The sequence below is a fragment of the Lactuca serriola genome, chromosome 9 (assembly GCF_051521515.1).
Source record: "Lactuca serriola cultivar US96UC23 chromosome 9, Lser_US96UC23_V15, whole genome shotgun sequence".
Taxonomy (NCBI): domain Eukaryota; kingdom Viridiplantae; phylum Streptophyta; class Magnoliopsida; order Asterales; family Asteraceae; genus Lactuca; species Lactuca serriola.
Window position 1 is genome coordinate 12,494,241 of NC_136416.1, and position 12,978 is coordinate 12,507,218.

A 12,978-nucleotide genomic window follows, 5' to 3' on the forward strand; every position below is an offset into this window, starting at 1 on the left:
ATATGGCTGTATATGAAAGTGTGGAAGAAGTCAAAGAAACTTGGAGTCCAACCTTCCTCCACATGTCTTTCTTAAATTTAGTCACATTTTTCATGCTTAGTAATATATTATTTGTGTTGAGTGTGGTGTAATACTAAAAAAAAAAAAATTATTAATTAATATGGTAACTCTTTTAGGAGAATAAAAATCATTAATTATATGTTTATAGTATTATATCATTCTCTATTACTTCATTTTCATTCAAACCAAAAAGAACTAAAAATGATACTTAGTTAATAATCCAAAGAAAGTTATATATTGCCAGTCAGATTTCACAAATAAAAATAAAAAAGTTAATTAATATACCTATAACAATTTAAGTGATCAATCAATAAAAAATATTTGGAATCACCATATAAATCTAATATATAATTAATAATTATATTACCAAGATTTGCAAATATAACATATACCTATAACAATTTAAGTGATCAATCAATAAAAAATATTTGGAATCACCATATAAATCTAATAGTATGTAATTAATAAATATATTACCAAGATTTGCAAATATACTTAGATCCATGGGGAGTGGAAAAGAGGTTGGTTCTTGATTCAAAACCGTGTTAGGTCCGTCAATAAAGAGACGATATGGATTACCCCTTAATCATTTCGATTTAAATAATAATTAATTGTTCATTATTTTATTAATTAATCAACAATAAAATAGTACTATCATCACCGATTTCTTCTTTCTTCATCCTCCTCCTCACGATCATTCTCTCCATCTCTATTCTTGTTTTATTTTCAATCATTATCTCATTCTCTCTCATCGTATTTAACTCTACAAAGCACAAAATCAAACGGAGAAATCCCATCTTTATCGTTCTTTTTCATCATCTACTTCCTCAATCCTCGCTTGTTTGCCCCCCACACTTCGACCAACATCACATACCTCATTTCTTTTATCAATTAACTTCGTGGGTGCTCTCAATTTTGTATTTTTACTATAAATTAAAATATGGGCTAGTTCGATTCTTCAAAAAGAATCTTGATTGGGTGTTTCTTGATTTTGCATAGTGTTTTGGATTGATAATCGGTTTTTGACCTTGATGCAAGTTTTGGGGTTGGGTTTTAAAGTACTAATAAGGATTTAGTTTTTTTTCTTCAAACCCTAATTTGAGGTTTAAATTAGGCTTATGTGGATCTGAATTGGGGTTCGGAGTTTTATCGAATAAAGAATCATGGATCATGTTGTTGGTGGGAAGTTTAAGATTGGGAGGAAAATTGGTAGTGGATCTTTTGGCGAACTTTATTTAGGTATTCCTTGAATCACTTGCAGGTTTTTTTTTTTTAATACTTGTTTATGTTTTTTCAGTAGTTATTAACTCTCTTTGTTTATGATGATATGCAGGTGTTAATATTTCAAGTGGGGAAGAAATAGCTATTAAACTGGTATCGATTTCAAACTTTATTATTGTTTGATTGATCTTCAAACTATTATTATTTATCTGTTCCTACACTCTACAGGAACCTGTCAAAACAAAGCATCCTCAACTTCATTATGAATCAAAATTATATACGCTTCTCCAAGGAGGAAGTTAGTTCTCTCTCTCCCTCTATACACATACAAACACAAACATATAATCATTTATATATGAGTTTTGTTGATTCATACAAATTATCTGATAATGTATTTGTTTAATCTAATGAAGCGGGAATACCAAGCTTCAAGTGGTTTGGAGTGGAGGGAGAGTATAATATCATGGTTATTGACCTTCTTGGACCAAGTCTTGAAGACCTTTTCAACTATTGTAGTAGAAAGTTCAGCTTAAAGACTGTCTTAATGCTTGCAGATCAACTAGTAAGTGCTTACAAGCAGTAGATATTGTTAGGCCCTATTTGCTACTCATGACATGACATGACAGAACATGTTCATGTTGTCCTGTGTCTACCTGTACACCCCAAAAAAGATTGGACATGGACTTGTTCTTGATATCCCATTTGTGCAAAAGACATAAATGCCCTTGTCATCAATTTAAATTCTTAGTTATATTTATATATTTTTTTGCAGATAAATAGAGTCGAGTTCATGCATGCAAGAGGTTTTCTTCATCGTGACATAAAGCCTGACAATTTCTTAATGGGTTTGGGACGTAAAGCTAATATGGTAGTTGATTTGTTAATTTATTATCACTTCATTTTGCATGTGTGTCTATTTTATGAAAATTTAACATATTGTTGAAAGAATATTGATATTAGAATAATGTTAAACTTTTTTGTGGATCATCACATGAGCTCGGTTGTCATCTGATGGCAGGCATACGTGATTGATTTTGGCCTTGCAAAAAAGTATAGAGATCTTCAAACTCATAAACACATTCCATATAGGTAAATCGTGTTTTCTAAAATTTATCCTCCTTTTTTGTTAGCATATATTTAGAAATGGGTCAATTTGGGTTATAATTTATTTCTAACGGGTTAAATGGGTTACTAAACCGACCTTAACAATAAAAAAATCCTAAACCATTTCACTACAATTCGAAAATTGAGCAAGTCCTTATTAAAAGCCATTTTTTTTTATTAATTCATAAAAATATAAATTATGACTTTGACTTTGGCAAATACCATTTTCCTGCATTTCTTCATTTGTCTCATTTTTGGCTTTCAAAAATAGCAATGTACTTTATATTATCATAAAAGGACCCTATATCAAATTTTCAGCCCATTTATGCATTTCTATTTTTATATAGATATAGATATAGATATCTTAGAAGTATAGATATGAAAAAATGAAAGTACAATGCTATAATTAGGTAGATTTTTCATCGTATAATGCCCTAATAAAAAAAATATGAAGGTACAATTGTCATGATGTCAAGAAACGAAAGTAGGATGATATAATACATACATACATAAATGAAAGTATGTTGCTATTTCTTGCATATAGCCCTAAATATTTGTGGTAAATGGGTTCAACAATTTAACTAGTCCAAAATATATATTCAAGTGCTTACAACCTTTTGAATTGCTTTCTAATAATACTTTTGGTAGACATATTTAATACCTTACCTACTTGTACACATCCTTTAAGAGAAAAGATTCTTGATTAGTGAATTTGACCGACTTTGACCCCAAACCCTACCCATTTGTGTTTGACCACCAACTCAATTTGCATTTTTTTTTTGTCAGGGAAAATAAAAATCTCACAGGGACTGCCCGCTATGCTAGTGTTAACACGCACCTTGGAATCGGTCGGTTGTTATTTTTTTATAAAGTTTCTTTTTAAATTTTTTGAGTAAAAAAGAAAAGTAAACTTTACAAAAACTATTATGAACATGCAGAACAAAGTAGACGGGATGATCTCGAGTCTCTCGGTTATGTTCTTATGTATTTCCTAAGAGGAAGGTGAGCAGATGAAGTGTCAGTGGCATTATTGTAAAATTTTCAAGTTTCAACCCGATGCTGGTCAATTATCTATCTCATCCCATGTGCCCTAATTTGAGTTTGTCTATTTTGGCTTAAGCCTTCCATGGCAGGGATTGAGAGCTGGAACCAAGAAGCAGAAATACGATAAAATAAGTGAAAAGAAGATGTTGACTCCAATTGAGGTAGTTATTATTGAAGTTCTATTTTCCATGAAAGCTGTTTCAGATTTCTTAAATTTCCATAAAAGCTATCTTCGTGTTGTAAATAATAATAATACTTTGAACAGGTGCTATGTAAATCATACCCATCGGAATTTACAGCATATTTCCATTATTGTCGATCATTGAGATTCGAAGACAAACCCGACTATTCTTATTTGAAGAGGCTTTTTCGGGAACTATTTATTCAAGAAGGTCAGCATCAGTTAACAAAATCTTTCATTCAAAAACTCGTATTACAATTACAGTTATTGAACTTTTATATAATATTAATCGATTGCAGGCTATCAGTTCGACTATGTATTTGATTGGACCATATTGAAGTACCCCCATATTGGTGCTACCTCTAAAGGACGAGTAAGTGCAAAACCACCAATTGTTTATGATATTTATATAATTTTTTTTAGAATCATGTGTTCATTTCGTTTTTTTTTGGCAGAATTTAGTTGCCAATGCGGGTTTAAATGCTGGAACATCAGCTGAAAAGCCTGGAAGAACCTCAGGTATCGCATGTAATTGAAATACAAACATAAATTTTTTAAGTGAAAAATCATACCAAAATATTTCGCAATTGGACCACTGTCAAATACGGGAAATTGCATTTTGAGTGGTCCCCACCACAAAAACTTTTAAGAAAAAAAACTATATGTATTTCGCAATAATATGAACGATTTTGCAATATATGAATTCTTGTTAAAACTCTTCCCTCATTTTGGTGATTTTGTGAAAACGAGTCTTAATTTGGGTTATATGTTATCAAAAATGGGTCTTAATTTGGGTAATAATATCTTCCATGCAGCCGGTGAAGATATCCGTGATAGAGTCTCGGGTGCAGTAGAAGCATTGTCTAGACGAAATTCTTCCCGCCATGAACATTCTAGAAACAGGATTCCCGATGATATACCTTCATCAAAAGATGTGGTAAGTTTATCTCTCTTATTTCTTCTTTTAACATTCTAGAACATTCTAAAAGCAGAATTTATGGTTTCTTAATCCACAGCAACCCGATTCTGAAAAACTCCGGTCATCTCGAAACGGGGACTCATCAAAATGTGCCGCCATTCCCGGCGGCAGGCCAAGTTCCTCCGGCGAACCAATGGAAGTCCGGTCAAGCCGCCATGTGGCGGGAAGTGGTGGAGGTGGGCGGTTGTCGACTGCTCATAGAGTCCAACCGGGATATGACACCAAACAATCAGTTTTTTCTCGTGCTACAAAAAGTGGCAATGATGATCCTGTCCGCAGCTTTGAGTTCCTCTCACTCAGGAAATGAAAAAAATCGCCATTTTTATCCAAGTGATTTTTTTCAACTCTTACAGGAATGGATGATGTGGCATTTTCGAATAAGTGGAAAGGGTATACTTACATGAGAATACCTTTGTAAATTGTGTATCGGGTTTTCACTTTTCATGAATGATTTAGAAATGAGTCCCAAAGGATTTTTTGTGTTCTTGATGTTGCGTATGTCGTAAAAAGGATCATATAAAAGAAAATTTAGTAATAACTTTGGTTTTTTTTATGTGTGACACAACGGTATATTAATAATATGGAGATTTTATCGATTGTTAACCATTGCACCAAATGATGTCTAAGTGTTTGGATAGCTTCTACTCTCTCTGATAATAAATTTACGCTTTGATCCATTTTGGGATTTGTATATCTTATCTTCTTTCTTATTCTAATTCTAATAATTCTAATAAATGACTCTTTGAATTGATACATGGCATCCTTTTAAACATTAACTTTGACAAGCGTCCTTTTTCTAAACCTCTTCTACTATCGATTCCGGCTCGAAGTTTCTTTACTATCTAACCCTATTTTTTTGGTGCTTAAACTCGATTTCAAACATCCAACTTTATATCCGAAAAATCAGCAAAGAAATCCTAGAAAATCAGCAATCACCGAGATACTTTGGGGTTAATCGACAATGTGAGAAGCAATTTTATGGCAATCCATTCCAAAAAATATTCATACGATTCCAATCTATGTCAGTCCATTTTACTTATCGATTGCTGCTACAGTTAAAAGTTCTTGAACCCTCCACTAAAGGAAGCATTAAGTTCTTCGGTTTATCATTTTTGTGTTTTGAATTGTATTATTATCTATACCATTTCAATCGCTAGTATGTGTTTGTTTCTGTCACTGACTAAGTTGTTGATGTGGTGTTTTTTGTTTTTTTTGTCGTGTCACTCGGTTATTTGTTTAAAGATTTTACATTTTTTTCCCATCCACCATGTGTTCAATAAAACGCCTAAGAGAACCATCTCTTTTTGTATGATATTGACTAGATGTATAGAGTTCCCCATGTTCTTTGATGACTTTAAACCTTCAACCTCTATTTCTTTCTTATTTGTAATTTGAATTGGACCTCATGTTACTTCTAAAAGTAATCTTTCAATCACAATATTAATTGAGAATCAACTATCTGGTTTGGTTTTGACCACAACATCAGAAAGTAACCAATTCTCAAAGTTGAAAAAAGTTAACCCTTCTAATAGTGGGTTTGTGAGCGTTTGAGAGCTTCTAGCTTCTAACTTTTGGGAGCGTTTGAGAGCTTCTAACTTCTAACGTTTGACAAAACGCTCTGTTTTAAACAGAAAGCCTCGTTTGACACTACAGGTTTCCAGCGTTTAATTTAAACAAAATGCTCCAAATCCAAATGTTACTTTACGTAACGTTTAACAAAACGCTACCAACTAGAAGCTACCCGCTACCAGCTATTTTTACCGAGCGCGCCCTTTATCACTTTTCACAATAAATGTTCAATTTTATTTGGAAAATAATAATGAAGATTTTAATGTCAACAAAAATTTGTGAGTGAATAATCCACCATGCGAACAACGGTTTGAAATCAATGCTTCCATCGTAAGGAATCAATGTTGATGCTAATCTTTTAGGTGCAAATTGTATGAGAAAGGTGGATGAAAATTTACATTATTAGAGTCTTCTATATCGCAATGAAACGGTTTCGGGTAAACTTTTTTTTGGCAAAATATGAACTTGACAACCGAATGATGCACATTTTCCTAGAAAAATTCAAGTAAAAAAGAATTGTTTTTCTATTTTTGGTTCCTTTAGTACTATTTGACTTTGTAATTTATTATAATCAGAGAATCTTTTTTATCCAAACTCTGTCTCTTCATGTGTGCTCAATTTGTCTCGACTAATCCATAAGATCAAGTTTACTAGCATAGATCGAGAAAGCAAATCAATGGTGTTGTTCAATGAACATAAAAACATGAGAGCATGACAATATTTATGAATCATTTACAACCATTTTACAACCAATGGAGTTGTTTTTTGTTAGGTTTTGATACCTTATATTCAAAACTAAGAATAGGGATGTCAACGGGGGCAAACGGGACGGGGAGTGCATCTCCCGCCCCGCCCCTGAAATTTCCCCGTTCCCTCGCCCCGCCCCCGCCCCCGGAATGTTCAGCCTTCCTACCCCCGCCCCTGCCCCCGAATCCCCTTTATTACCCCTGCCCCCGCCCCTGTTCCCCCGCCCCTGATTGATTTTGTGCTATATTTTTTTGGGCTAAAATAAGTTGTTATTTAGGCTAAAAGAAACTATTTTTTAGGTAATAAATAATTATTTATAGTAAAATTTTATATGTTAAAAATAAAAAAGTTATGGAATTTTTAAAAAATTATACTGACAACTTAAAAGCATGTTTTTTGATAAATTTTGGAAGCTCAAATCGTGTTATTGTTTATTATATTTATATAATTAGTATATGTAAATATATGTGTAATTTATTAACAGGGTCCCCATGGAGATTTCGGGACGAAATTGCCTACCTCCGCCCCCGCCCCCGAAATTAAAATGGGAGTTAACCTTGTCCCCGCCCCGTCCCTGCCCCTAATTTTTTTTAAAAAAATCCCCCAAACAGGACGGGACCCCCACGGGAACGGGGTCCCACGAGACTTTTTGACATCCTAACTAACAAAGTTTTTCCATAGTAAATTACAATTGATATCCTTACTTTCCTTTATGTTGAGGTTGATTGCTTTTGCAGATCAGATTCATGAAAGGAAAATAAGCTAAACATGGTTAATACACCAAAAAATTCATTTTTTAAGAAATAACTACAATTTATGGAATGCCCCATTATTGGTAAATAACTACAAGTTAATTACTTAAATATTTGAAGTACTCAGAGTTTGTAAATTTCTTTTTAAGACTACCTTTTTGTATCCAATTATAATATAAGCAACTAAACTTTTTATTAGTAATCAATTTATTTAATCTTTAATTTTTCTAGCATGTGAATTCATAGTAATGCAGTTCTTCCTATAAGTAATCACGAGACACCAGATTTGGGAATGGGAATCACTTTTATTTCTTAAACTAGGAAAAGATCAACTGATAGTAAAACAGAAAAAACCAAAACAATTAATAGGTTAAACTATCTGTGAAAAGGGAACTAACCCTTCAGGATTATCCTAAACTAATATGATAATAGCGAACTATTTTAAAACTAAGATAAGATAAAATATCCTGATTCCCACGTGATTCCCTTCAGTAAGATCCCATATCCGATGTGGACGGACCGGGTCTTGATGGAACCTAACTGCATCATCCTCCCCCACTTCGAAAGGACTCGTACTCGAGTCAAATGGATCATCCAGCTCAGGCAATAACGGGAACAAGAATGGGAATAGGTCGACAACATTGAACGTGGCTAACACATTATAGTTCCTAAGTAGATCTATCTTGTACGTATTATCCTTGATCCATTTCAACACTTTGAATGGACCATTTGCACGGGGTTGTAACTTACTCGCTCGACCCCTCGGAAACCGATCCTTGCTAAGATGAATCCATACGAGATCACCCTTGTCAAAAACCACCTTCTTACGTCGCAGATTGACCATCCTTTGATACACAATATTGTTATTGGTGACCTGCTCGTGAACCTGTTTGTGTATGCTCTTAATCTGATCCGCCCTCTCCTCCCCTTCAACACTAAAGTACTCGGCAGTAGGCAATGACACCAAATCCAAAGGTGTGAAGGGATTTTGACTGCACACAATAAGAAAGGGACCCATTCCCGTCAATCGATGTATGAACCTATTATAGGCAAACTCGGCTTAAGGAAGTACAAAGTCTCACTGTTTTGGATTCGATCCCACGAGACTTCGTAGCAAATTACCAAGGCTTCTATTCGTCACCTCCGTCTGACCGTAAATTTGCGGGTGGTGCGCGCTACTAAAGTGAAGTCGAAAACCCAACCGCTTCCACAGTGTACGCCAAAAGTGACTCACAAACTTCACATCCCGATCGGAAGTCAATGACTTAGGCACACCAAGCAATCTCACAATCTTCGTTAAGTAAACACGAGCCACCTGACTAGCATCATAAGTTTTGGCACACCAAATGAAATGGCTCATTTTAGAGAAGCTATCCAACACCACCATTACAGAGTCTTTCTGTCGTTGCGTGCGAGGAAGTCCCACGATGAAATCGAGACTAACATCTTCTCACGGGCCCTCCGATACCGGTAACGGCGTATAGAGACTCGTGTTCGAGTGGTGTGTTTTAACAACATGACATGTTCGATAGTGACCAACAAACTGAGTGACAACAACACTCATCTTTGGCAAAAAAAAAATTCTTTTACAAGTTTCAACGTCTTAGCCCTCCCCAAATGACCTGCCAACGCCCCTTGGTGTCCCTCTAACACAATCACCCTCCCGCAACGAGCATTGGGGCACACATAACCGGATACCTTTAAAGAGAAACTCATCATGTAGCAAATATCCCTGGGATGGCGCAACCCGACAGGCTGTCCAAATCGCCAAAAATCCGGTTCATCCGGATATAGTGTCGCAAATCGTTCAAACGCATCCACACGAACTTTGAGTGATGTGAGCAACCCGCGACGACGACTAAGAGCATCAGCCACTGTGTTTGTCGCCCCGGACTTATGACGAATGACAAACAAAAAATCTTGTAAGAACTCAACCCACTTAGCATGTCGTGGGTTTAACTTATGTTGCCCCTGAATAAAACAAAAAGCCTGGTGATTCGAAAACAAGATAAATTCAGTATGTGAAAGGTAATGCCTCCAGTAATCCAAACTTCGAATGATTGCATAAAATTCCTTATCATAGGTACTATACCTTTGCTTGACCTCGTTTAGTTTTTCACTAAAGAAGGCAATCGGGCGCCCCTCCTGACTAAGGACACCACCAACGCTAAGACCCGAGGCATCACACTCAACTTGGAGCGTGTTTCTGAAATTTGGCTGCGCCAAAATTTTGGCGCTGGTGAGGCAACATTTTCATTCTTCAAATGCCAATGTTTCCGCCGGCCGTGACATCCTCAATTTCACGGCCAGAAAAGACCGATTTGTTTATGCTTTATTCGAAAATCAGAATACCCTTTTAAAGAAAAGTATTGCGGAATTTGTTCCCAAAAGATAAATATGATAAAAATTTATCAAAGCATTTCCGAATAAATGTATTTCATTATATTAAAACCTCGGGATGTCATGTTCGATACAGAGCAAAAGCATAAACAGAACAACATAGGCCTTACAACATTTATTTATATCTAATGGCCTATAATCCATAATCCATTGTCAAGTCATCCAACTATTCTCTTGTGCCACTACTTGTAATATAAGAAACTGAGTGGGTCAGGCTTGGGAGCCCGGTGAGCACATAAGGTTTTCAACCCACAATAATAAGTTTATTAATTTCATCAAACCCAAGAAACCCGATTTCTCGTTCCCGTTATCTTCACTTTACGTCCCTAAAGAATCTAATATAAGGGACCTAGCCTAAGGATTTTTATCGGGGTGACAACACTGCTTAGGGGATACCTCAACAATTTATGTCAAATAAGGCAACCATGAGGGGGATGGAGTATTGTTGGTGAACACTTAATTCAAATAAACACCTAAAGGTTGCGAGCCTGCTAGCGTTCCATTGGACTGTCTAGAATAGTCCGTGGTTGTCATCTATACTCCGCTAGATGACTGGATCGTCGTAAACATCGAGGTCTCTCATCATTTTATCACACATCATCTATTTCATCTACACATGTTATACCCAACTCTTTTTGTAGAGATAACATACGTATACAATTTAAATCATTTAAAATGAGTATAAAAATGTTCATCCAACATAGATATCAAGTAAACAGATAATATGCACACATAGCACGTAATTTATATAAAATACTTCATATCTATGTGAGAGAACCCCTTCTCTAAACTTTATCATATTACTCCAAACATGTTACATGCATATTCACAATATAATTTACATTGATGGTCTAAAAGCCAAAAAGCATGGATACAAACCAAGTATTAAGATTTTTACAAGGTTTTATATTTTACATAACTACCCAGGAATTTATAATTCATATACATATATGAACACTAAGTACAAAAAGTAATAATATTAGCTATTCTAAATCTTCCAACAGTACATGACTATACTGGACGCTTATCACCTGCAATAGTTAAACACTGAGAGGGATAAGCGGGTGACGCTTAGTGAGTTCAACAATAGATACAATATAACGCTATGCCATATATATAACAATATGACAGAAGCAAAGAGGGACAAAGAACAACAAAGGCATATGTGTACCATATATCAGGCTTTCCATATCAACAAATGATTTGACTCAAAGATTTACAATCAATGAGATATAACAATTTCAACATGATATACATCATAAAAATTCAGCCCAAGTGGCACAGAAAAATACAATTTCGGATTATCATTTTGCTAGAGTATACAAGCTTTTAGCCCTACCTAGCCCTATGCCAATACCAAAAGTGATACGAGCCATGCTCTACATGGCCAAAGGCATAAAACCAATACCAGAAATAATACGAGACATGCTCTACATGGCCAAAGGTATAAATCCAATACCAGAATAATACGAGTCATGCTCTACATGGCCAAAGGCTCAAAGCCAATACCAAAAGTGATACGAGACATGCTCTACATGATCAATGGTATAAAACCAATACCAAAAGTGATACGAGTAATGCTCTTCAATTTTCGTTTAGTTTGTGTCAGCTAAAAATTGCTCGATCTATAATTCGAATTTCGAGCTGCACATTGTTATGCTGAATTTTAGAAAAATCATAACTTCCTCATACGAAGTCAGATTTAGACGTTCTTTATATGAAAGTTCTCGGTTTAATGAATACTACGACTTTCATTTAGATCACCAAAGCTAAAAAGTAGTTTATTGTAAACTCACTTTTTACGTCATACAGCGTCGTGTCGGTTCTGTCGCGAAACTTTGATGGGTCATAACTTCTTCGTTATAATTCGGATTTCAGTGAGGTTTTATCCTAAACGTTTCTAACGAGATAATTTCCAACTTTCAATAATATTAGTTTTACTTATTTCCAACTTAAATGTTGTATTTTCGTTAATTTCGATAATTGACTTTTTGATCGGAATCTTATAAGACTTCCCATCATTTCCAATATTTTCCTAATGATTCTAAACATAGTTTTACTTCAAATCTCATAAAACTATCTTGTTAGAACTCAACGCTTAAAATCATATAATATTTATTAATATTCACTTTTAAGCTATCAAGCTTACAAAACACGATAATTATACTAGGTTATTAACGTGTATGTTACACTATGTGTAAGATAAAATTGACTATGCACTGACTTGTTAAAGTGATGACTCGAAATTCGAGCAGCGCTTCACTTCTTAACAATATGATTTCTTTCGACGAAACAACGGATTTTTCTAAAAACCGGGCTCCGCTGGAGCAGAGCTTCTGAGTCGAAAAGCTCTTTTTCTCGGAGCTGTCGGGCGCTCCGGAGCTTTCTTCTAGCGCTAGGGGAGTTTCATTGGGCTTTAGGGGGGGGGGGTTTGGGAGGTTTAGAGAGAAGTTAGAGAGAGAAAGAGAAAGGTGGATGTGTGTCAAAATGAGGGTGAAACGGGTTCTATTTATAGGCTGAAATATGGCTCAACTTGATGCCACATGTCACCATCTGGTGGCAAGACTTGGGGTAAAAGCAATGGCTAAAATTCAGCCACGTCACCCCCTTTGCAGCAGTACACTGCCGACTTCTAAACCCTGTAACTTTTACATACAAGCTTTGTTTTCGACGTTCTTTATATCCACGAGAAGGTGGAAACATAATCTACAACTTTTGTTTAGACTCTGTCGGCTAATTCTCGATTGATTTTAAATTTAACAGTATGAAAATATTACACTGTTAACGACCGTGTAAAACTCATAACTTCTACATACGGAGTCCGTTTTCGACTCTCTTTTTATCGTTGAGCTCCTATTAATGAGATATTCAATTCTCATTTAGGTTGTGTCAGCTAAAATCGTTCGATCTAAAATTCGAAT

The 12,978-nt window shown here is 35.2% G+C and overlaps 1 protein-coding gene across 1 annotated transcript; it reads left to right on the plus strand.

Moving 5' to 3' along the window:
* Positions 1–732: 732 nt before the first annotated feature.
* On the plus strand, positions 733–5,192 carry LOC145072045 (casein kinase 1-like protein 10). Its single transcript, XM_079018408.1, has 14 exons — positions 733–1,299; positions 1,394–1,434; positions 1,510–1,579; positions 1,695–1,843; positions 2,054–2,149; positions 2,300–2,370; positions 3,172–3,233; positions 3,324–3,387; positions 3,506–3,590; positions 3,695–3,821; positions 3,910–3,983; positions 4,066–4,129; positions 4,426–4,547; positions 4,627–5,192. Exons 1-14 carry the CDS (start codon positions 1,224–1,226, stop codon positions 4,894–4,896), a joined length of 1,371 nt encoding a protein of 456 aa, XP_078874534.1. The 5' UTR covers positions 733–1,223; the 3' UTR covers positions 4,897–5,192.
* The last annotated feature ends 7,786 nt before the right edge of the window (positions 5,193–12,978 follow it).

Excerpts from the sequence above, each read along its gene's own strand:
- LOC145072045 (XM_079018408.1), top strand. The coding sequence starts at position 1,224 with ATGGATCATGTTGTTGGTGGGAAGTTTAAGATTGGGAGGAAAATTGGT. Across the intron at positions 1,300-1,393 it reads TTTTGGCGAACTTTATTTAG|GTGTTAATATTTCAAGTGGG; the intron begins GTATTCCTTGAA and ends GATGATATGCAG. Across the intron at positions 3,388-3,505 it reads ATGTATTTCCTAAGAGGAAG|CCTTCCATGGCAGGGATTGA; the intron begins GTGAGCAGATGA and ends TTTTGGCTTAAG.